Source organism: Ornithorhynchus anatinus, chromosome 5, assembly GCF_004115215.2.
Source record: "Ornithorhynchus anatinus isolate Pmale09 chromosome 5, mOrnAna1.pri.v4, whole genome shotgun sequence".
NCBI lineage: Eukaryota > Metazoa > Chordata > Mammalia > Monotremata > Ornithorhynchidae > Ornithorhynchus > Ornithorhynchus anatinus.
This window is the reverse complement of record NC_041732.1, coordinates 73014735-73036580: the sequence shown is the minus strand read 5'-3', so window position 1 is coordinate 73036580 and position 21846 is coordinate 73014735. Positions and strand designations below refer to the sequence as shown.

Genomic DNA, 21846 nt, shown 5'->3' with positions numbered 1-21846 from the left:
TTAGAACCCTTTGGAGTTAAGGTTCAAGAGGTAATGCCTAATGATATACGTTCCCTTCCGTTCTTGAGTTTGTCTACACGCTGCTAAGTTCAAGCACCTTTGAGCAGTCAGGTACCTTCGAAATGAGAGGCTGGCGGCAGGACAGGCACACAAGCCATGAGGCTACCAACTGGTGGTAGTCAACGTCCACCAGGTTGAGGTAGATGAACCTGCTACCAGCCCTCTGAGGTCTCAGCCCAACATGCAGGTCGTGAATGCCACCGTGTGGGAGTGAGAAAACGCCATCTGGTTCCAGCTGTAGAAAAAGAGAAGAATGGATGTAGACACAGGCTGGGGACCAGGGCTCAGAGCAGCCAGCAGTGAGGTCATTAGCAAGTCCGTTTTCACTCTGAAGTGACCAGCTCCCAGCAGGCTGCAGGCTGGTGCTGGGTGTGTTGGGGGAGAGGAGGAGGCCGGTCGGTTCTGTCGGCTGCTTATCTCCATATGGGGCAGGAAGAGATAGAGCAGTGCTGAAGTCATGTTAATAATAATAATAATAATAATAATAATGTTGGTATTTGTTAAGCGCTTACTATGTGCCGAGCACTGTTCTAAGCGCTGGGGTAGACATAGGGGAATCAGGTTGTCCCACATGGGGCTCACAGTCTTGATCCCCATTTTACAGATGAGGGAACTGAGGCACAGAGAAGTTAAGTGACTCGCCCACAGTCACACAGCCGACAAGTGGCAGAGCTGGGATTCGAACTCATGAGCCCTGACTCCAAAGCCCATGCTCTTTCCACTGAGCCACGCTGCTTCATGTTCTCTCGGCACCCCTTACCGAGCTAGGCAGACATAGGGTAATTAATTTCTAGCCATGGATTTGGGTCCAGTATGCCAGCTGATCTGCAGTATACCAAGCAAACCTCCTACCTCTGCCTCCAAGTCATTGCTCATAGCTGTCTACAGCCCTAAAACACCTGCCCTGTATCAGTTTTGCCAAACCATGGCCCAACCCTCCTCCTTCCAAGTCTGTCTGAAAAGTCCTCTTCCAGGAGGTCTTTTCCAGTTGACACCCCTCCCTTTCCAGTCAGGCCATTCCATTAGTTGACTCAATACTCTTATATTTAATTATCTGGTAATTTGGATATAAATTAAAATATATATATGTAAATATGGATATATAAATTATAGAGTCTCACTCTCAACTACAGCACATTTGTCGACAGAAACAGCTAGTGGATAGAGCATGGGCCTGGAAATCAGAAGGATCTGGGTTCTAATCCTGCCTTCGCCACCTGTCTGCTGTGTGACCTGGTCAAATCACTTCACTTCTCTGTGCCTCAGTTACCTCATCTATAAAACAGGGATAAAGACTGTGAGTCCAGTGTGGGACAGGGACATTCATTCAATCGTATTTACTGAGCACTTACTGTGTGCAGAACACTGTACTAAGCACTTGGGAGAGTACAACAATAAACAGACACATTCCCTGCCCACAATGAGTTTACAGTCTTCAGAGTGTCCAACCCTATTAATAATAATAACGATGGTATTTGTTAAGCACTTACTAGGTGCAAAGCACTGTTTTAAGTGCTGGCAGTGGGGAGGATAAAAGGTGATCGGGTTGTCCCACGTGGGGCTCACAGTCTTAATCCCCATTTTACAGATGAGGTAACTGAGGCACAGATAAGTTAAGTGACTTGCCCCAAGTCACACAGCTAATAAGTGGCGGAGCTGGGATTAGAACCCACGGCCTCTGACTCCCTTGTATCTACCCCAGTGCTTAGTACATTGTCTGGCTTATAGTAAGCACTTAACAAGTATAGTAAAAAAAATAGATCTACTGCCAGTCTATTAGATTGTAAATTTGTTGAGGCCAGGGATCATCTCTTTCACTTTCATTGCATGCTCCCGAAGCACCTAGTAAAGTGCACAGTGTCCATTAGATGTTCAATAAATGCTGTTGATGAGGAAGGCAGTTTCTGACTGGTGCTAGAAGATGCTGGAGACACTTTGGAAATCCCTTAAGGGGTCAGGGATGTGTTGCAATTACCTCATCAGAAGCAACTGCAGCCATGTCTCCTGGATGGACGGTTGTTGTTTTTTATTAAATGGTATTTGTTGAACGCTACTATGTGCCAGGTTCCCTACTAAGTGATGGGGTAGATACAAGTCCCTGTCCCACATAGGGCTTAGAGTCTTCACCCCCATTTTACAGATGAGGTTACTGGGGCATAGAGAGGTCTCCCAGCAGAAAAGTGGCAGAGCTGGGATTAGAATTTAGGTCCTATGACTCCCAGGCCAGTGCTGTTACTATGGGCCATGCTGCTGCTGCATCTCAAAGGGTGTGTGGCAGATGGAGTTTGTTTCCAAGTTTTGAGCCCCATGAGGACAGAATTTAAACTATATATATAGACATATAGAGTTTTTTTTTTAACTGCTGGGCCAGTAACAGGTTGTGTTTCTCTTATTATTCCCATTTATAATTATTGCTAAAGGAATTACAAAGTAATTATTAGTGTTCAGTCCTCATTAATTCTGATCATTTGCCCTCTAGACTTTTATACTGATGATCCTACAGCTGATGACTTGAATAAAGGGCAGTTTTAATGAAGACTTTATAGTAATGAAGTCTTGGTGATTCCTAGTGGGGCTTGTTGGCTATCGGAAAGGTGATCTGGATTGGGTTCCTTCCTGTTAAAAATGCCATCATTGGAATACCTGGTGAATTCTAAATCTGACCAGACACCCACAGAGCCTAGAGCACAAGCCCAGGGCCGAAAGGGCAGAAAGCACTGTGGGATAATCTGGTGACGGGTCCCAGGCTGAGATGAAGGGCTTACCTTCAGTTCCTGGGGGTGAGATGTGAATGCTCTCACTTGACGCACTGCTCGAGTGCCCCGGAGGACCAGGGAGAGGCGGGTCAACTGGCCAGTCACGCAGCTGACGTCCACCCGCTGCAGAGAGTGGAGATGAATCTGCCACACCTGGATAGGGGCAGAGAGCCAGGAATCCCTGCCACAGAACACAGAGAGAGGCAGACAGACATACACACATTCGCTGGTTACTCCATTTCATCAGGGAACCGCTGGGTTATGCTGCCCTAAGCCCCATAGCATATAGGGAAACAACACATGCACATTCCAAAAGGAAAGACATTTTGATTCCATGGCCAAATGAGATTTCCAATTAGCTAAATTCTAAGTTCCATTTTGTTTTCTTCATCAATCATTCTTGCAGAAGAAGCATGCTTGATTCCCCCATTCAAGTGACCTAGAAAGTTTAAGTGATCTACCCAAGACTGGCTATCACCCTCTGGTGTCACTGGTCTCAGAACCAGGAGAATAAGCCTGAATTTCCTGCTGAAATATTGAAACTTAGAGGAGGCACAAGAAAACAAGGAATGTCTTTGGTGGGGGAGCAAGGGAGTATGGGAGAGGGGAGAGAGGGAGGGAGGGAGGGAGAGAGAGCGTGGAACCTCCATTCCCTGATCATTGGCTCAGAGAGGGTTTGGGGCTGGCAGAACAGACTATTGACCTCCATTCTTGGTTCACCTTTTTCTGCCCGTTTTTGCTGTTGAATCTAAGTGCCTTGTGGGCCAGGAACACAACTCTTGCTTCTATTGGATTTTCTCAACCACTCAGTTACGGCATCTGGAACCAGCTGACACTCAAGAAAATACCATTACTTCCCTAAGCCCTACAATTCCAAGTCTCAGAAGCAAAACGTTAACTAGGAACAATCCGAGACCATACAGAAGATGGCCTCTTGTGTTCTAAATTTTAAAAAGAAACTGAATTAAGCTTTTTGCATTCTATAAACAGGCTCTCCTCCATCTACTCTTCCCCAGTCGGCAGATAGGCTGCACTTCCTTACTTACGTGTAAATAGCAACGAAGAACGTTTTGATCTGTGGGCTTGGACCTCCGGCTACTTTCAGAAACACATCTTGGGGCTCTCCTGGGCCCTAGCAAGATATTGGGCAACATCGTTAGAATAGTTTACCTAGAGATCAAACCAGATTATTAGGACTCCGGAGCTCCCTCTACTCTTTAGTTTACTTCCGTCTGCCTATCATACAGTAAGCAGGACTGAAGGACCCAGAAACCGGCTCTCTTCCTTTGGGGTCTCTGCCCAAGGTTCCACCATTTTTATCCCAAAAGACAAAACCAGAAGAAAGACCAGAATTAAATGGGGAAACTTTATCCAGTTCCCTAACTGACCGTGACAGATACTGCTTGAGCCCGTTTACCCAACAACGGCTAACAAGTGCCTGGATTCCTGTGTATCGTGCTAGAGGAGCACTGTGGGTTGGCTCTGGTAGCCCAACAGCTACTGAGAAAAAAAAAAACTTGGGAGTCGACAGTCCTTCGGGAGCTATGAAATAGCTCATCAGGGGCTGGAAAAGAAACAACCTTCCTCCCAAAAGAGAAGCATTCTGCAGAGGACTTGAAAATATTGCAGAGAGTGGGGCACAGCAAAATTGTCGGGGTAAGACACAGCTGCCTTTAAGACTGGGAACCCCAGGTGGAAGCCCAAGTCTCATAACCTTCTTTCTACCCCAGTGCTTAGCACAAGGTAAGTTTTTAACAGAAACAATAATAATTATTATTATACACTGGTGCGGACCATATGGCAGCAGCACTCAGCGCTAACAGGCTATCTCGCCTAGTGAAGTGAGAGTTATTCCTATTAGCATGCGGGGTAGCTTGGTGTGGCCGTACCATCTTCTGGGTCTCACAAATGATGTTGGGGTCGCTGCAGCGCACGTAGATTTGAGGTTCCCCACCGGGCATTCCCACTGGAGCCCCTAGGAGAGAGGAAAAAAAATCAGAGGTCAATGACCTACTTTTCTGGGTTCCAAGAGATCCCACATGCCCCAGGGAGCTAAGAGCCACATTCGGGGACAAGACACAAGCAGACCAGGCTCTCACTAAAATCCAAGAAAAAAGAGAGCCTCCAGTTTAGACTTCCCTCATCTTCAGGATAATTTGAGGTGGTCACAAGAGCATTCCCTGGATCAGCCTCACCCTGCGCCCCATCTGCAGAACCATGAGGTCGTTTTGGTGGCATAATACCAAAACTGCTGTCATTGTGGGGAATGTAACCTAGAGCCCACAAGGATGGGCTGTAGGAGGATGAGTCACAACATGAAGGTGGCTTTGAATAGGGAAAGAAAATTACAATTTTGAAAGACAAATGAACAAAAAAAACCATACAGGCAACAGAAAGGGGAAATTCAATGTGGGCGACTGGAGCTGAAATCAAAGTTATGAATATGTGTGAGGAGACAGGCGGAAGCAGGCTCCCCTCCCCACCCACCTTACTCCCGTCTGGGGACATGCTTCCTTTGTCACTGGCCTGCCCATCTCCAGGTCTGCCGGAGCTGGGAAGCGCTTGGAAGGCTGAGCATTTTCACCACCTCCCTCAGACTTACCCGGGAGAATGTGCCAGGGAGGGAGTCGAATGGACTTCTTCAGGAAAGTGAGCTCTGGGTGATAAAATCGGAAGATCTGATGGACCAGATGAGGCTGATGTTCTATGTTTACGCTGAGGATGGCAAGCGGCTTGCCGTGGCTCGTCTTAAAAGAAACCTGTCCCCAAAATAAACTGACACTTCAGATTTCAAAAACCCTATGCTAGTAATCATGACTTGTATACCTGTTTCAACTTTCTTCTGAGCCTCCCAAAGCAGAGTTATGACTAATGGATCAGCTATCCTCCCAATATCTCTGGATGGGAGGCAGGAATGTGGAATATCATACCCATTTTACAGAGGGGGAAACTGAGGCCCAGAACAATCAAGTGATTTGCCCAAGGTCAAGCGGTTTTTCAGCAGCAGAGTTGGGACCAAAAGCCCAGGGTTCTTTCCTCTGGTAGCTAGTCTACTCCTTGAATGGATGATCAAGCAAGTTCGTCAGGAGAAGGGAAAAAAAGAGGATCCTGCAGTCCTGGCTCATGATGACTCTGACTTCTGTACAAGTTCTGCCTAATTAGGCACTGGAGATTGTGCCCATTGGCTTAACTCCAGCAAGACCAGTCCTGCTTTATGCTACCCTCCTTCTGCTGCGTAGGAATCACTTCCAGCAAGGATTGGCGATAGCCTGGCTAAAAATAGCAGCACAGACAATCCTGGCTTCTCATAACCAACAAAAGTAACTAACCACTAGCCAAGAGAGTCAGATAATGAACAAAAAAAAGCAATGGATTTTAGCAGAGGTCCAGAAACTTGGGCCTAGAATGCTAATACCTTTAATTCATATACTGCTTTTATTTCTCCAATGTGCTTCCTCAAGACAAATGCCACTTTGATCTCCTAACATCCCTGGTTATAGTAGGGAGAGCCAGGTATTATGGCTCCATTTTACAAATGAGAAATCTGAGGCCTAGAAAGGTGACTCTTCCAAGGTTGCACAGCAGTCAAGTGACAGGGCTGGGACCAGAACCCAGGCAGAGTTTCCAGCCACCCCGACATTCCTGGACAGTTCAGAAAAATGAGCTACCTTTGGTGGGGTCCAGAAAACCTATAAATCTGAGGGCTGTCACACCAGGGCAGTGGCAAGAGGAATCTTGGGAGCATCATCATCTCTCTCCTTAGGCACAAACCTCCCCATCCGCCTCAGACAAATCTCTCCCTGGCCTCCACAGGTATACCTTCTCCAGACTCCACAAATCCATTCCTTCCTGGCCTTCACAAGTCAGCCCTTCCCCAGCCTCCAGAGATAAATACTTCCCTGGCCTCCACAAAACACACCCTCTCCAGCCTCCACAAACCCACACCTCCCCAGCCACCAGAGCCCCTTCAACTGGCACCACTGGTGCTATTTTTCTTCCCAGCTGCCCTGAGAAGCAATATGGCCTAGTGGAAAGAGAAGGAACCTGGGATTCAGAGGACCTGTGTTCTAATCCCTGATCTGCCAATTGCCTGCTGTGTGACCTTGGGCCAGTCACTTAACTTCTTTGTGGCTCAGTTTCCTCATCTGTGAAATGAGGATTCAACACCTGTTCTCCCTCGTACTTAGACAATTAGCCCCAAATGTGACAGGGACTGTGTCCAATATGATGAACTTCTATCTACCACAGCCCCTAGAACAGTGCTTGACATGTAAATGCTTAGCAAATTCAATACTAGTAACAATTATCATCATCATCATCACCGCGGCTTCCCTGCTGCCACTGCTATGTAATTTAGCGGGGGTGGATGCAGGAAGCAGGCTCCTCCTCCCCGGTCCAGACTGTCCCTCTGGATTGTAAACTCACTGTGGGCAGGGAATATGCCTACCTACTCTGCTGTATTGTATTTTCCCAAGGACCTAGTATAGGGCTCTACACTCAGTAACTGCTTAATAAATACCGATGATGATGATGATGGTGATGACGATGGGTGTCGGCAGCCTGGCCTCCACCCCTTTCTAGGCCCAGTTCCCCCTTTGGAGAGACAGGATCCCCGACCCCGAGGAGCTGATGGAAGCCAGCTGCTTCCAGGCAAATAATCACCGGGGGCAGGGAGGGGATCGACTCTCCACTGCTTTGGATCTGCCAGTGAAAATGTTTGAAAGTCAATCATTTTTATTCAGTTTGTAAAAATCATTTTCAGCAGTTGAACCCAGGTCCCAGAGTCAAACCCTTCACACTAGACACACTGCCTGAGAAGCAGCGTGGCCCAGTGGAGAAAGCATGGGCATAGGAGTCAGAAGGACCTGAGTTCTAATCCTGGCGCTGCCAAATGCTTGCTATGTGACCTTGGGAAAGTCACTTAACTTCTCTGTGCTTCAATTTCCTCAACTGTAAAATGGGAATATCTGTTCTCCCTCCTACTTAGACTGTGAGCTCCATGCAGGACAGGGACTGTATCTGAACTAATTAACTGGTACCTACCCCAGTGTTTGACACATAGTAAGCACTTCAACAAATATCAGTAAAAAAAAAAATGCAAAGTGCAGCCTAGGCTCTAGACCTGAACTAGAAGCTCAAGAGCCTCTCTATGACCTGTAGGCCTCGGGCAGGAAGCAGACGGGCCAGTGACAGAGAAATGTTTTAGACAGCTGACCTATTCAAGAGCCCTCTGTGCACCGAATTAGTCCAAGAGTGGGAACCAGCATCAATTTAGTTCTGAGGAGAAATAACCACCAAAGTGATAACAAGCAAACTCACAAATTAATGAGAGTGTCTAATAACCATCTTATGATTATCTCTGGGTTTAACAAGCATGTGTTGCAAGAAGTATTTTTGCAACACATGCTTGTTAAACCCAGAGATAATCATAAGGTGGTATACTGCAATACTGTGCCGGCCTCCTTTCCCCATAATGAGGTTTTCGCTGAGGCATTGGAGAGAGATGAAAGTTTCCCCTGTAATACACCTAGGGCATATTATGACTTTCTATTTTTCTAGCTAAAAGTAAAGTGGTTACAGGTCTCCCTGTTGAATGTTTGTGGAAGACACAACATTCAGCTGGCGTGTATATGACCCCCAGTTAGACTCCTAAGCCAAGCCCCTCCATGACCTGGCTAGAATCAGTTGCTGGGAAGAAACTTGGAAAGTGAGTTGGCTCATTAACTGCCTGTTTCTTTAGCCCTCTGCTTTATTTCCCAAAGTGCAGGCAGGGGCACCGTCTCTGAAATTGAAGGACTGTGGTATTTACCGGAATAAAGCAAAAATGCATTTCTCCGAGAAAATGTTCCCTAAAGAAAGCCACTTGGGAAGAACATGACGTGCCCGAGTTCTTTTGAGGGCGAGTTTCTCCACACAGGTGCCAGGTTCAGGCCTTCTTGAAAATGCTGGGTCCCCTTTGTGAACATAATTAAGGATTTTAGCCCCACTACAGAGAAGGAATGGGGCTGAGGAAACACACACAAGTCCAACGAGCCCCTGAAGTGTGGAGAAGCTGGCTCCTGACTAGGAAAGCGAGGCATGTGGGTTCTCCCTACCCCCACAGTGACAAAGCTGTTTCTTGAGGACACTGGAACAGCAGTCTTTGGGATCACCTGACTCTCCTCCTTCCCCCCAGCCCACACACAAGCTCCAGAACTTTCACACTCATGAAAAACGTTCGCTGAGTGGCTTGCAAAAAAGGCACATGGCAAGGATACTGTGAAAACCTGAGCCAGTGTGCTTTGATCATGGATGGTTCAGCAATTTAGTTGTAGCTCCAGAGAGATGCCATGCTAAGACACAGTTTTCCAGGCTTCAGAAGGTCCGAGTCTCTAAAGATGCCTCTAGTCCCTGGATGTGACAAGGGTGCTCACTGCCGGTTCTTCTGCACTGTAGAATAACACCACTGGCTTCCCAGGGGGCTGGCCCCAACACTGACAGAGTTAAGGGACAGCACATTTAACCCTTGAACCCTTATTTCCCACTCTAAACCAGATCCACATCAGCAGGCAGAAGTCACTGCTACTTGAGTTCCAAAAAAATTAACACCTGAGAAGGAAACCGGCTTTATCCCATCTAACCTAGTCCTCCCCATTACCACAGGTTTCCCAGACCCTCTCCATATGCACCAAAGGTTACTGTCATCTCTCCACTCACCCAGTGTGACCCTGCTCTGTTCTGTGTTGATTTTTGGAACTCTTCTGGGGGGCAGGGAAGGACATCTTGTGAAGTCTGCTGCCACTAGAATCCATTAATAATATTATCTTTATTATTATTAATATTATTATGATAACCTGATTAGTGCTTACTATATTCTAAGTGCTGGGGTAGACACATGTTAACCAAGTTGGACACAGTCCCTGTTCCACATGGGGCTCCAAATCCAGGTAGAAGGGAGAACAGGTACTCTCTGGTGCTAACCTTCTCATTGTGCCTCATTCCTGCCTGTCCCTGGCCCACATCCTACCTCTGGCCTGGAACGCCCTCCCTCCTCAAATCCACCAAACAATCACACCTCCCCCCTTCAAAGCCCTACTGAAGGCTCACCTCCTCCAGGAAGCCTTCCCAGACTAAGCCCCCCTTTTCCTCAGCTCCCCCACCATCGTCTCAACTCACTCCTTTTGCTCTGCCCCCTCTTCCCACCCCACAACACTTGTGTATATCTGTACAAATCTATAATTCTCCTTATTTATATTAATGCCTGTTTGCTTGTTTTGATGTGTATATATCTCTAATTCTATTTATTTATATTGATGCTATTGATGCCTGTTGACTTGTTTTGATGTCTGTCTCCCCACTTCTAGACTGTGATCCTGTTGTGGGCAGGGATTGTCTCTGTTGCTGAACTGCACTTTCCAAGCGCTTACTGCTCTACACACAGTAAGTGCTCAATAAATACAATTGAATGAGTGAATGAATGAATCACCATTTTACAGTTGAGGAAACTGAGACACAGAGAAGCTAAGTGACTAGCTCTAGGTCACATGGCAAGCAATTGGCAGAGCCAGTATTAGAAACCAGGTCCCATGAGTCCCAAGGCACCATGTTTTTTTCCACCAGGCCACGCTCCCCTTCTTGACTGATATGGGTAGGGAATGTGTCAGTTTATTGTTGTGTGGTTCTTTCCCAGGCGCTTACTACAGTGCTCTGCACACAGTAAATGCTCAATAATACAACTGACTGACCTACTGCTTCTCACCCTTCTGGGAGAGGAATATGTCTGCTAATTCTGTTGTATTGCTCCCTCCCAAATGCTTGGTTCAGTGCTCTGTACATAGTAAGCACTAAATAAATACCATTGATTGATTGATCCCTGTTCCCTTTTTGCTCCTACACCTAAAACTGAAAAGTTGGCATCTATGATTGTGTTGTTTTTCACTTACATTTCTTAGTGCAATGTGTTTTTTCATGAATTTTCACGGTTATTTCTTTCCCAGTTTGCCTCTCCTTCCTCACTCCACCCCAATTTTAGATTGTGAGGCCTCGTGTGTCAAGAACCCTATCTCAGTTCTTCTCCTTGTAACTTTGCCCAGAACTTCATAGAGTGCTCGGCCCAAAGTAAGTGCTTAGCAGATGCAATAAACAAGTTAATATAAGTGATAGGGAGACAAGGCTAGACCTTTCTGGAGTTTAAAGATGATAATGATAATTGTGGAATTCGTTAAGCATCTCCTATATGTTAAGCCCTGTACAACGTTCTGGGGTAGATGCAAGATAATCAGGTTGGAGACAGTCCCTGGCCCTCATGGAGTTCACAATCTAAGCAACAGAAAGAACAGGTATCACATCCCCATTTTACAGATGAGAAAACTGAGGCACAGAGCAGTGTAGTGCCTTGCCCAAGGTCAGGCAGTGGGCACGAGGAAGAGCTGGGATTAGAACTCAGGCTCCTGACCCCATGTACTTTACACAAGGCCCCACTGTAACCATCCAGTCCTCTATGTTGCTTTGGCCTGATAGGTGTCGGACTGTGACACAGCTGTCCTTTCAACAAGCCTAAGCTTCAACTAACTTCTCTGTTTACCTTAATGCATTTCGTGGACATGGGACTAGACAGTCCAGGTGGCCCCTCGTCTGTGTCCTTCTCCCATCTCAGCTCCCCGGCATCCTGCAGGAAACAAATTGATGTGAGTCACGTTGAAAGCACTAAAGATAAAGTGTAAATCTGCATTAATGGCTCTGAGATTCACCAGCCTCTAGGAGCTCCACAGGGTCCCCCTCAAAGACTGCTTGCATTCTGGGGTTCTGAGTTCGGAGGCCATGAAAGATGAGAACCTGAGATTCCATTAAGACTGAGTGATTTTCCTCTTAAAATAAGGCCTGGGAGCGATTGAATTCTGTCCACAGACAACCCTGTCTGTAGCCTGGGGAGAGGGAAAGAGTAGGAGGTAGGACAATCCTTCAATAATGCCAACAGGGGTGGCAGACTAAGCAGTTTTTAATAAAATCTCCTCTATTCAACTTCGTAGACTAGGTGTTGATTCTTATTGTGGGCTGCTGATTATTCCTTCTGTGAGATTTTTACCCCCCTCCCCGTTAAGAGCCAGCAGAAAAAGCGGAGGTTATCCCTTGTCTCTAATTTTAGAGAGGAGAGGGATTTACAACAGATTCAACTGAAGCCATGGTTTAAAGTAGGAAAAAAGTTTCTCTGATTTTCCCCTTTTGACAGACTCTTAAGAGGCCAGGTCAGGGTGGGGACCCTTGATGACCAATTCAAAACAGGGAAGGATCAGCTGGCTAGGAGATGTCCTCATCTGATAAAATGGCTGAATGTGGAAACATAACTTTATGAGGTGGAGTAAAACTTTTTCTCAGAAACAATTCTGGCCCAACCTCAACACCAAGGAGAGCAGGAAAAGAGAGAAAATTGTGCGGGGGAAAATGAAATCAACACTGAATTCAAAGCTAGAGGATTTGGGACTTCATGAAATTATGGAAGGGTGGTGGAGTTACTAAGTTAGAGAGAAAAAGAAGGATCTCTCTACATTGTTTTTCACCAAAAGGCATAATGCAGGTTTGGGAAGAAGGCAGTGGGAGAAACAGCCTGGCCTAGTGGAAAGTGCACAGAAACAGGGGACCTGGACTCTAAGCATGACTTTCCCACTTGCCTGCTGGGTGACCTTGGTCAAATCACTTAACTTCTCTCTGCTCCATTTCCTCATGTGTATGTTGGAGTTTAAATGCCTGTTCCCCCTTAACAATAGCCAGTGATCCCTATTTGGGACTGGGACTGTATCTGATTGTACTGTATCAATCCCAACAAGTTGGCCCATAACAAGAGCTTAACAAATACCATTATTATTATTGACAGGTTTCCTACCCGCAAGGTGGCCGTATGATCTACAGAGAAGGTCTGATATTTAAAAGGGATGTGGATGGTCTCCTTTGGCCGAAGGAACAGTTGAGTGAGATTTTCATTGATATGGAACATGTCTTCTTCCACTGGAGTGTGCATTTTCACTATGTCTTTGAAGTGCTTCCACTCTCTAGTGTCTACAATGATACTGAAAGAGAAAGATTCAGAGAGCTATTATTAGAGGATTTAAATTTTGCCACCCAGAGGTTGGGTTAAACCCATTGCACGATCTAGAGGGGGGTCTACCCCAATCTGCTGCTCCTTCAAAGAAAAACATATTTTAGCTGAAATCCTTTAAAGGCTGATGGCCTATGTATATTTAGTCTATTCCTGACTCTACCAATTGCCTGCTGGGTGGCCTTGGGCACTTCTCTAACCTTTGTTTCCTCTTTTGTAAAATGGGGATTAGGTACCTACCTCCCCCTTAAAGTATGTCTCGTTTTGTTGGGGGACTGTGTCCAATCTGTTTGTACTGTATCTATCCCCATACTGATCACATAGTGAGGCTTAAACAACCACAATTATCATCATTATTCATCAGTTCTCCCATAATACTTGTTTTCAATTCCATGTTTTGGATAGAGCCATGTTTAGGAATTAGGGCATAGTCTACATTTGACTGTAGAGATCGTGATGTGGGGTCAGAGGAAACGGTTGTCCCCATCAGCGCAGTGACAGTCCCGGGGTGGGATTTATTATGAACTTTCTCCTTAATGAAGGGTTTCTCTAGAACATAATTCGATGTTGTAAGAGAACTGACTGTATGCCTGCATTTGGAAGTTTGTGAAAAGACTTCATTTTTAATCCAAATTTTCAGTTCTCCTAGAAAACTACCTAGTTAGGGTTTTCTTCCAAAAGAATTCCCGAATCTCAACCTCTACGGATGTGGGTGCAGCTTTACTCAAAGTTGTTGAAATTACTGATCCTTTGCATTCTATATAGGCCATCGGTCTCCCACGGGGTGAGCCAAGGAATGTCAACAAGCAGGGAAGGGACCAGAAAGTAGGAGAGGATTCTGACTCTTACCTCAGCTCTGGGTTGTCTATTTCTATTGTCACCGTGTGCTGGACCCCATGAGGATTTTTGAGGGCAAACTCAAAGAACTCGGCGGTGCCCAGAGAAGGATAGATGGTATGGTGCGTGGTGATGGCCTGGCTCAGCATGAAGGATATGCGCTCCGCCTTGGAGCGCTCCCGATAGGCGTCGATGATCTGGAGGTCCCGAGACTGCCGAGCCCGTGTGTTCTGACGAACCTTCCCGCGGGAGAGAGCGCTGTCAGCCAGATGGATTCCGGGGTCTTTTTCATCCACCATGGCTGGTGGATGGTGAGGAGTTGGGGGTGTCAATGCTGCATTTCCTCGTGGGGTGGGGAAATTTAGGGGAGAGGGCGAGACGCTCTATCTTCATCTTATGCATTTAGCCTCACGTTTACCTCCTGTTTCCCCATAACTGAGGCTCCTGTGGCTTTTGGAGCACCACTGTTAACTCTGACAATAATAATAATAATGGTATTCTGTTAAGTGCTTACTATGTGCACTTACTAGGTAGATACAAGGTAATCAAGTTGTCCCACATGGGACAGTCAATCACACAGTCTTAATCCCCATTTTACAGATGAGTTAGCTAAGGCACAGAGAAGTTAAGTGACTTGCCCAAAGTCACACAGTTGATAAGGGGCAGAGCCAGAATTAGAACCCACAATCTCTGACTCCCAAGCCCATGCTCTTGCCACTAAGCCACGCTGCTTCTCTAATAACTGCAGGAGTTAATTAGGGAAGCTGAAGTGAAGATAATAATTATGGCATTTGCTAAGCTCTTACTACGTGCCAGGCACTGTACTGAGCCCTGGGGTGGATACAAGCAAATTTGGATGGATACAGTCCCTGTCCCACATGGGGCTCAGTCTTGATCTCCATTTTACAGATGAGGTAACTGAGGCAACTGAGGCACAGGGAAGTGAAGTGATTTACCCAAGTTAAAAAAGCAGACAAGAGGCAGAGCCTTAATTAGAACCCATGACCTTCTGAGTCCCAGGCCCATGCTCCATCCACTATGACATAGTTCTTCTCTGTAAATCTTCCTGTCCTGACCCCCTCCAGCTCAACCCAAGCCCCGTGAGTCTTTTCTGCACCGTCCCGACCTTTTTCTTCCGACCAGGTCTAACTTTGGATATGGAAGGCTGGAAGACGCAGTACAAGCATGATGCATTGCATGAGGGGGGAATGCCTGAGCACTTTTGGGAACTGTAACACCGGGAGCAACGTAGATTTCAACATGCCAGAGCCACCCAGTGCACTAAAGAATGTGTTGCCTCTCCTGTCCCCAAGAAATCTGACCTATGATGTAAAGGAGCACCAGATAATAATAATAATAATAACGACAGTGATAATTATAATAACTGTGGTATTTGTTAAGCACTTACTGTATGCCCGGCACTGTTCTAAGATACAAGATAATGGGGTTAGACATAGTCCCTGTCCCACAAAGGGCTCACAGTCTTAATCCCCACTTTTCAGATGAGAGAACTGAGGCACAGAGAAGTTAAGTGATATGCTCAACTTCGCCCTGTCCGAATCTGGCTCAAGCCTCATCCACCTTCCCGCTACCCGGCCCTAGCCAGTCCGAGAAAGGTGCCACTTCAATGAGCCCTCTTATCCAACCTACACCCTTATAACTGAGTCCATTTCAGCAGGTGGGGTTGAAATTCCCAGACCTTTTCAAAATTCAAAAATGGTGGAACTGAGCAAATCACTCCTCTAATACATTGATGTTTTTCACTCTCTTCAAAAGTTCCTGGTTTGTTCATTAGTATTTCATCCCTTTAAGAGTGGCTGCAGAAGGTCTAAAAGTGCCAGAGGCTCTGCCATGTGCCTGATGTTTTGAAATGCTTTCAAATTGCCCTAATGGTTTTGGAACAAGTTAAAACATCTAGGCACATCTGCAGTCAATTGGGAATATTAGGAATGGTGGGAAACTGTTGTTCAAAGGAGGAAGTCCCTAGTCTTCTGCACCTACGCAGTGTGACATTCCTATTTGATAGGAGGAAGGTTTGCTGAAGAAGGGCCCTGCCTGGGAGACACCGAAAGATCGCGACACAACTCCCTCACCAGACTTGCTTTGCCGGGGTCAATGTTTCCCTTGGCCTCCTGCTGGCGCACTGACATCATTCTTCCCAGCTTCCGCTGGCGGACGGCCTCCGCTTCTCGACTGGTGTGTTGGTAAGCCTTGTTCCCCTCCTGCATATGGCTGAAAAGCATGGCCGCCAGCTCACTGTCCACGTCAGCTAGCTTCTGGGCCCGAGCCACGTTTCTGCACGCTGCAACGTTCCCACAGGAAGGAGTTAGACATTGACAGGGCGGCAGAGTTACTGATCCTTAAGTACGCATAAATTGTGAAGCTTTTAGACGAGCAATTTAGGCGAGCAGAGGCAATGAGAGATAAATTACCTTGACACCTTTGTGCCTCTTCTATGTTTGAGCCCAGTCTGTAGATCTCAGCAATCTTGACCCAGATCTGCTGGGGCAACGATTTGTTCCCCAGCCTCCTTGCTTGGTTTCCCACCCAGGAAAAGGGAAGAAATTCTGATTCTCATACTTAAATGGAGACTGCTTCCAATCCACCCACCACACTGAGTTCTCCCTCAGAAACTAGGTAGCAGGAAGTAAGCCATTTGGTCTGATTCACCAGACTGTGTGCTTTCACTATCCGATTTGGGTAGATGGGAGTTGAGGGATTAGGGAACAATCTTTCACCAGTGCCCCTCTGTCGAGGAAAGCAATGTTGGCAGAAACAGATGATGTCTACCAAAGGGCACGTATCCTTAACATGGAATTGATCAAGACGGCAACACACACTTGCCAGGAGAACTGGCTGAATAGGGAACCATTAGCCTATGAGACCTAGAAAACAGAATCAGGATGATGATCATGATCATCACGAAGCATCGTATGCCACATTAAATTAAATATCCATCAATAAATGGTATTTATTGAGCACTTGCTCTACATAGACCACTGTACTAAGTACATGGGAGAGTACGGTAGATTTAGTAGACAATCTCTGCCCGTAAGGAGCTTACAGTCTAGAGGGGAAGACAGACACTAAAATAAATTACAGGTAGGGAGAAGAACAGGGCTGAAAGATATGTTCATAAGTGCTGTGGGGGTCAGAAGGTGGAGTGGGTAATTGAGTGCTAACAGGGGGAGAAATTGTGTGAGGGTAAAGAAGGTTTTGTGCCAAATTCGTTCTTATACAAAGGCTGGAGGGGCAGGGCATTTGCAAAAAACAGTGCTTTGCTCAGAAGAGTTATGGTCCAAGACAAAATAGCACAGAGTGTTCCCAGGACTGGTTGTTACAGGATAGAGTAATCTAAAGATTACTCTAAACTATAAGCTTGTTGTGGGCCGGGAATGTGTCTGTTCATTGTTATATTATACATTCCTAAGCACCTAGTACAGTGTTCTGCACACAGTAAGTGCTCAATAAATACAATTGAATGAATTAAGGCAGCACATAGCTTCCATCTCAGAGCCCTGCCTGTTTTCAGTCAGGAGGTACTGCGCCCCAGAGAGGGCCTCCTTGCCCGATCCCCCCACACCTCCCGGATGCCTCTCCCTCTCAGTACCATCCTTCTACCCTGCCTTACAGTGACACCCCTCCTGGTGGGGCAAAGAGGCTTTTTCCCTCCATCCATCTGTCCCCTTGCTCTTTTCTCTGAAACTAAGAAACATTGATCTTTTCCAGGTGACAAGAGATATTTTCAGGTGTTTAATTGTCTTCTCCATCCAGCAAATCAGCTCTGAAATCCTCATCTACCGCTGAAAATGAGCACTGGAAGAGCTCATGGCATCTGAATTGGAGCCGGGAATAGAACCCAGTTCTTTCTGACCCCCGGACCCATGCTTTATCCTCTAGGCCACGAAGTGATGAAAGCACTAATGGAGGAGGAGGAGGGAGGAGGAGGGAACCCAGGAGATGATGGCTTTGGCACAAGATCCACCTCAATGGATGGAATGACCTTTCAGCCTGGCACTCCCTGGCATACAGCCCAAAGGTCTTCCCATTCACATTTTTATTTTTACCTTCTTTGGTCTACACACACACACACACACACACACAGAGAGAGAGAGAGAGAGAGAGTCTTCTAGGATGTTTCTGATGTGATTACAGTCTGGGCAGGGAACATGTCTACTAACTGTGTTGTACTGTGTTCTCCCAAGTGCTTGGTACAGTGTTCTACACAGAATAAGCACTTTGTAAATACCACTGATCGATTGATCGATTTACTACTATTAACATTTGACCCCACAGGCAAGATAATAACTGCTGAGGCCCAAAGGAAAAAGCTGGGATTACTCATGAGGGCACTTTTTCTAAACCAAGCTCCAACCTCAGGGCTGAATTTCCTCTGACCCCCAAAATATTGAATTTCAAGCTCTTGGAGGGCAAGAAGCCTGTATCTTATTTCTGTTGCATTCTCCCGGGAGCTTAGAAAAATGTTTTACACTGAGGAGACACTCAATTTATAGATCAGTAAATAAATACATCAATTAATAAGAAAAATAATAATAATTATTATTATGGTATTTTTTAAGCTGTTCTAAGTACTGGGGTAGACACAAGATAATCAGGTTGTCCCATGTGGACAGTCACAGTCTTAATCCCCATTTTACAGATGAGGTAACTGAGGCATAGAGAAGTTAAGCAGCTTGCCCAAAGTCACACAGGAGACAAGTGGCAGAGCCAGGATGAGAACCCACGTCCTCTGACTCCCAAGCTCGTGCTCTTTCCACTATGCCACACTGCTTCTGATCTGATGATGATGAATGTTGTCTTTAAAACACAGTCCCACAGACTCCCTGCTCCCCTGATCACTGCCTTAACCCCTACAGGTAAGAGGCTAACAGATACAAAATGGTTCGAAGGTTTCCAAAGGCTGTTTATAGAGCTGGGAGTTGCAAATGCTCTCCTTGATTAATGAACTCACGTGATCCACCAGCCCATGAATCTGTTTTTGCCACCCCACTGCTTCTCCTTGTCCATCGGGAGGTTCATACAAAATACCCCATTCCAGAGAGTCCCCCGCCCACAAGGCTGATCTTTTAGCCCCTGACTACTTACTTCTGTGGCCACTGTGGGAGAGAAGGCTGCCTCCTTGGAAATCACTGGCTCCATCGCTTGAGGATACTACACGAGAGCGGGAAGGTGGCAGTGTAATAGACTGTCTTGATTTCTGCTCACCCGGGTGACCTAAGCATCCCAGAAAAAAGAAAAGAAAATCTGATAAGCAATTTGTGGGCAGGGATTGTGTCTTAGTATGTCAAGCACTTAGTTCAGTGCTCTGCACAGAGTAAGTGCTCAATAAATACCAATGATTGTGCTTTTCCCAAGTGCTTACTACAGTGCTCTGCACACAGCAACCACTCAATAAATTCCATTGATTGATTGGTTTGTGATCCCACTGATTCCAGGCAAGAAAAGAAATACCTTCTTAGTCAAATTCCAATTTTTCACCAGTAGTTTATTAAAGCACTGAAAAAGAAGTTACCCTCTCAGAACGATATATCCGTGGTTACCATACCACAAGTCCTCCCTTTGGGCTGGAGAGCTCTTGTCAGAGCCTATGAGCTGGAGGACACACTGATTAGATGTGGAGTTTTTGTGCTCTTATCCATATACAGTTCTTTAGTGTGGGGTAGTTTTACTGAGGAACTTAGCAGGGCAGAAAACCTACGTTGTGCTCACTCCATGTCTGATGCCATATATGTCTCCCCACTCCTCAAGTACCTCCAATGGCTGCCCATCCACGTCCTCATTAAACAGACACTCCTTACCATCGGCTTTAAAGCATTCAATCAGCTCACCCCATCTTACTTCATCTCACTAGTCTCCTACTACAGCCCAGCCTACACATTCCGCTCCTTGAGCGGCAGCTTACCCTCCTGCACCGATCTCATCTTTCTCGCTACCGACCCCTTACCCAAATCTGTTCCCTGACCTGGAAATCCCTCCTCCTCCATGTACGCCAGACCACCACCCTCTCCACCTTCAAAGCATTACTAAGGTCACATCTCCTCCAAGAGGCCAATCCCCGATTAAGCCCTCTTTTCCCCGGCTCGCTCTCCCTTCAGGGTCATCTATGCATTTCGATCTGGACCTTCAGACATTTGTTATTCACCCAACCCCCAGCCCAACACTTAAGTACGTACCTTTTAATTTGATATTATATATTATTTATTCATATTAATTTCTGTCACTCTCTCTAGACAGTAAGCTCCTTATGGGCAGGGAATGTGTCTGCTAATTCTGTTGTATTGTATTGTACTCTCCAAGCACTTACTACAGTGCTCAATAAATAATAATGTTGGTATCTGTTAAGCTCTTACTATGTGCAGAGCACTGTACTAAGAGCTGGGGTAGACACAGGGTAATCAGGTTGTCCCACGTGAGGCTCACAGTTAATCCCCATTTTACAGATGAGGGAACTGAGGCACAGAGAAGTTAAGTGACTTGTCCACAGTCACACAGCTGACAAGTGGCAGAGCCGGGAGTCGAACCCATGACCGCTGACTCCGAAGCCCAGGCTTTTTCCACTGAGCCATGCACTCTAGCTATGAAGTCTGCACTGGAGAGCTTCAGACCTACTAAAATAAATGTAGCTTCTTTACAATTCTTTTCTCTCGTTGATGTCTAAGTGGAATAAACAACTTGACACGCAAGAGCAGGCTTAGCTAGGTATTAAACAACTCTTTTCCTTTGCTCTCTAGATCAGCCTCTACAGACTTCACCATGTGTCACCTGGCAAGCTCAAACATCTTCACCAAATATATGGGTGTTTTAAAAGTCACCCTCCTCAACACCACAACTTTTCTGAGGGTGTTAGCGGAGAGATCTTCAGGAACTTTTTTTTGTCTACTGGCACCCTTGAGAGTACAAAATCCTTAGCACAGATAACACTTGAGTTGTTTTCACCCAGAAAAGGTTTAAAGAGATGGCACATCCTGTTTCTATGGGATAAACACACTTCCCCAGATAGGAGCTGGAGCACTCCTAACAAGATGGGCTCCAGTTTGGATGCAATACTCAACTGAGTTCTCCCACGATGCAAAGAGCTTCCTGGGAACTTTGCAAAATGATTTCAAGGGTCCCTAATAGCAAACCAGATCTCTTCAAACAAGCATTTCTTCCTATGAAATGGGGTGCCTTTCCACATTCCCTTGATTGGAAGGAAGTGGGTGGGGGGGGAGAAGAGTCACTGGAATGGTCATCTTCTCTGCCACATTTCAGAGATGGAAATGAACAGGAAGTAAATCAAGTGAGAGACTCTAATGGACAGGAGGAACAGCTCCCTCTTGAAACATTAGGATATTTTGCAAACACTACTGAAGAACTTGGTTTAACAACGAACACCACCAAAATGAACCAAGTACTTAGTGGGCAGAGCACTGTACTAGGCACTTACAAACTAAGGGGTCAAAGGAACCAGAAGTAGTGGCATCAGTTGGAGGGCACCGTGTGCCAGGTGGAGGAGCCGGAGGGCACAGGATAAGCACGCTGCCAGGGGAAAGTCTCAGATCACCTCTATAGCAGGGGATGGAGGCGGGGCAGGGAGAGCGGAGTGGAATGTTGAAGAAGAGGTCCAGCAGAAATATGAAAAGCACTTGGACCAGTGTGGAGGCTGGCAGGGGTGGAAGCGGTGGATTCTGAAAATGCACAGGAAGAGCCAAGAGGATTTGGTCATTGAATATGGAGGTTGAAAGACTAGAGAGTCAGGAATAATGGTAAGGTTTGGGGCTTGAGAGAAGGGTTGGATGATGGTGTTGTTGACTGGGATAGGAAAGATTGGTGGAAGAGGGGATGATGATATAACAACATAATATGTGCCCAGCACTGTTCTAAAAAATGGAGTTCAGTAGGGGATGTACTGAACTTGAGGAATGAGTGGGCTGTCCATTGAGAAATTTCTTGGAGGCAGAAAGAGATGCAGGATAGGAGAGAAGGAGAGAGATCAGGGCTAGAGGAGTAGATTTGGACATAATTTGCATAAAGGTGGTAACTGAAGCCTTTTTTATATAGTACTTAGGTGCTTGCTATGTGGCAGACTCTATATTAAGCACTCTGGTAGACACAAGATAA

The 21846-nt window shown here is 46.2% G+C and overlaps 1 protein-coding gene across 2 annotated transcripts in view; it reads right to left on the bottom strand.

Annotated features, from left to right (window-relative positions):
* Positions 1-21846, bottom strand: part of NPHP4 (nephrocystin 4) — a 169772-nt gene that overhangs the window by 8081 nt on the left and 139845 nt on the right. For both annotated transcript variants that reach the window (XM_029066495.1, XM_039912090.1), the window contains 10 exons: positions 18832-18960; positions 15819-16027; positions 13738-13964; positions 12676-12859; positions 11380-11463; positions 5419-5575; positions 4706-4791; positions 3863-3948; positions 2826-2997; positions 116-295 (listed from right to left, as the gene is read on the bottom strand). In XM_029066495.1, coding sequence (XP_028922328.1) covers positions 116-295; positions 2826-2997; positions 3863-3948; positions 4706-4791; positions 5419-5575; positions 11380-11463; positions 12676-12859; positions 13738-13964; positions 15819-16027; positions 18832-18960 — 1514 coding nt within the window. The remainder of the gene's footprint in view (positions 1-115; positions 296-2825; positions 2998-3862; positions 3949-4705; positions 4792-5418; positions 5576-11379; positions 11464-12675; positions 12860-13737; positions 13965-15818; positions 16028-18831; positions 18961-21846) is intronic.